General features: G+C 27.9%; 1 protein-coding gene across 1 annotated transcript; it reads right to left on the bottom strand.

The window, feature by feature from the left end:
• On the bottom strand, positions 1–1,732 carry LOC108575370 (UDP-xylose and UDP-N-acetylglucosamine transporter). The gene is made up of 5 exons (XM_017938143.1): positions 1,398–1,732; positions 1,007–1,223; positions 617–931; positions 387–538; positions 1–303 (listed from the first exon to the last, which is right to left on the bottom strand). Exons 1-5 carry the CDS (start codon positions 1,472–1,474, stop codon positions 57–59), a joined length of 1,008 nt encoding a protein of 335 aa, XP_017793632.1. The 5' UTR covers positions 1,475–1,732; the 3' UTR covers positions 1–56.
• Between the last annotated feature and the right edge of the window lie 376 nt (positions 1,733–2,108).

The raw sequence follows: 2,108 nt of genomic DNA, 5'->3' as shown, positions 1-2,108 counted from the left end.
AATATTCAATTAAATTTAACAATATGTAACATTTAAATGATTTCATTAACTATTCATTATTGAACTTTCTTAGTTTTCTGTCTAGATTGTAAACTTTCTGCAATCTTTGGTAACAATTCAGTGAATATCAGTGTCCCTACAAAGACTAGGAGTGTACCCAACCAATGATAGATTGTAAAAGGATTTCTGAAATATATTATAGAAAAAATTAGAGACAAAAACTTTCGTAATGTTATTACTAAAGTTACTGTGAGTGATGAACACTCTGTTGTTAATACAAAGACAGAACTAATGCACATATATCTGAAATTATTATTAAGGATAATAAATTATTAAAATTTGATCACATATATCAATTAGATGCTTGAGTATTAATAAAAGGATACTGTGTAAGAATATTTCCTATAAGGTAGAAAATTAATTTTGGCATATAAACATCAATAACTGATATATTTATTGGATCTGACACTAATGCATATTTAAAATGATCCCAAATATTAGGAGCCATTGTCAAAAAAAATGGTAAAGGCAATAAATGCTGGAAATAAATATTAGATCTTAAATATATGTAGTTTTATAAATTTATAAATAAGATAAGAGAATTTAAAATTTGTACCGTATAATATAAAGCTTCTCTTGCATTTTTTTCATATTTTTGGAACAGCACTTCTTGATAAATGCCCATTCTTGCAGATATAAATAAAGCAATAGTTAACAATGATATTCCTAATATCCACCAAAAGAAATCATCCCATGGTGTAGTAATTACTTGCTCAAGACTTTTAGGTTGTAAAGATTTAATTTCTTTGCCACTAACAATAGTGCAAATAGCAATTCCAAGAGTTATCATAAATACTGACAAATATTTACTAAATGCATATTTTTTTTTTAAAATAATAATACCCATAATCATATTAGCTATCAGAGAACCCTAAAATAATATGCATAAGCAATGATTTTGTACTTATGCAAATTTAGATATTACATTTTATATTTAGGTACTTACAGCTCTGAATATCATATGTAATGGCATTGGTATATTAAAATCAAATGCATAATTATTACAAACATTTGTAATAAAAAACATTGTTACTAATATAAAATAATCCTTTATTCCTATACTGGGCTTTACAGTTCCACATTTTGAAGTAAATAGAAATCCTTCTATTGATATAAAAAGGAATTGTGCAAATGTAATAAGATTTCCGCTACCTGGATCATCTCTGGAAAAAATTGTTGTTATTATTATTCTATTGATACTGGACAATGCTTGATTTACAATGCACTTGTATGCTATTTTAAGAAGTATGAGTAACTATATTTATAGACTTCAAAAAAATGTCCATTACAATATTCATGGTTATATAATATTTATAAAACAAATGTGCAATACGTACTTAACAAGAAGTTCCAGGAAGACGACGTTACTACAACAACCCAGGAAGACGCAACATATCGCAATAATAGTACGCATATTTTATTATTTGACAAATATCACAAAATATAACCTAAAACTATCAGGTGGTAGCGCGTTTTTTTCGTTTTACTATATTACCTCCAAATCGCGCGAAGCACGTTGGCTAACATCTGAGTAAATTATCAAGAACTCACGATACTTGGTAATGTGATGTATCATTTAAACGTCACATAATTTCTTGTATACAGATACAGTCTGTTACAAAAATATTCAAACACCGTAGGTTTTACAATTAATTGCAAATATTTTAAACTCCGTTCTTCTTTTCACTTTCTTTAAACTCTTACTATTCCATCGCTGCCGTAGGTATCAAAGTTGTTTTCATCGGTAAAAATAACGTTAAATCGCCACTCAGATTCTTTTGCGTACTGAAGCCTTTTCCTTCTATTTACTGCATGTATATATGGTTTTTTCAGCTATTTGCCCATTGCAGCCCTCCGTTCGACTCTTTTTATGATCGACTGTACGTAAATATAAAGACAACGTTTGTATGCATGAGAAGGTCTTTATTTAATCATCAGTACTAGTCTATATAAAGCTGCACTAATCTATTTTATATAACTTGACTCTTACGTAAAAAGTAAAATCTATATTAGGCGGGAAATTTCATTTTATTATTAATAATTTGTAA

Source organism: Habropoda laboriosa, unplaced genomic scaffold (genome assembly GCF_001263275.1).
Source record: "Habropoda laboriosa isolate 0110345459 unplaced genomic scaffold, ASM126327v1 scaffold143, whole genome shotgun sequence".
NCBI lineage: Eukaryota > Metazoa > Arthropoda > Insecta > Hymenoptera > Apidae > Habropoda > Habropoda laboriosa.
Note: the sequence above shows the minus strand (reverse complement) of the source record. Positions and strands in the feature narration are given on the sequence as shown.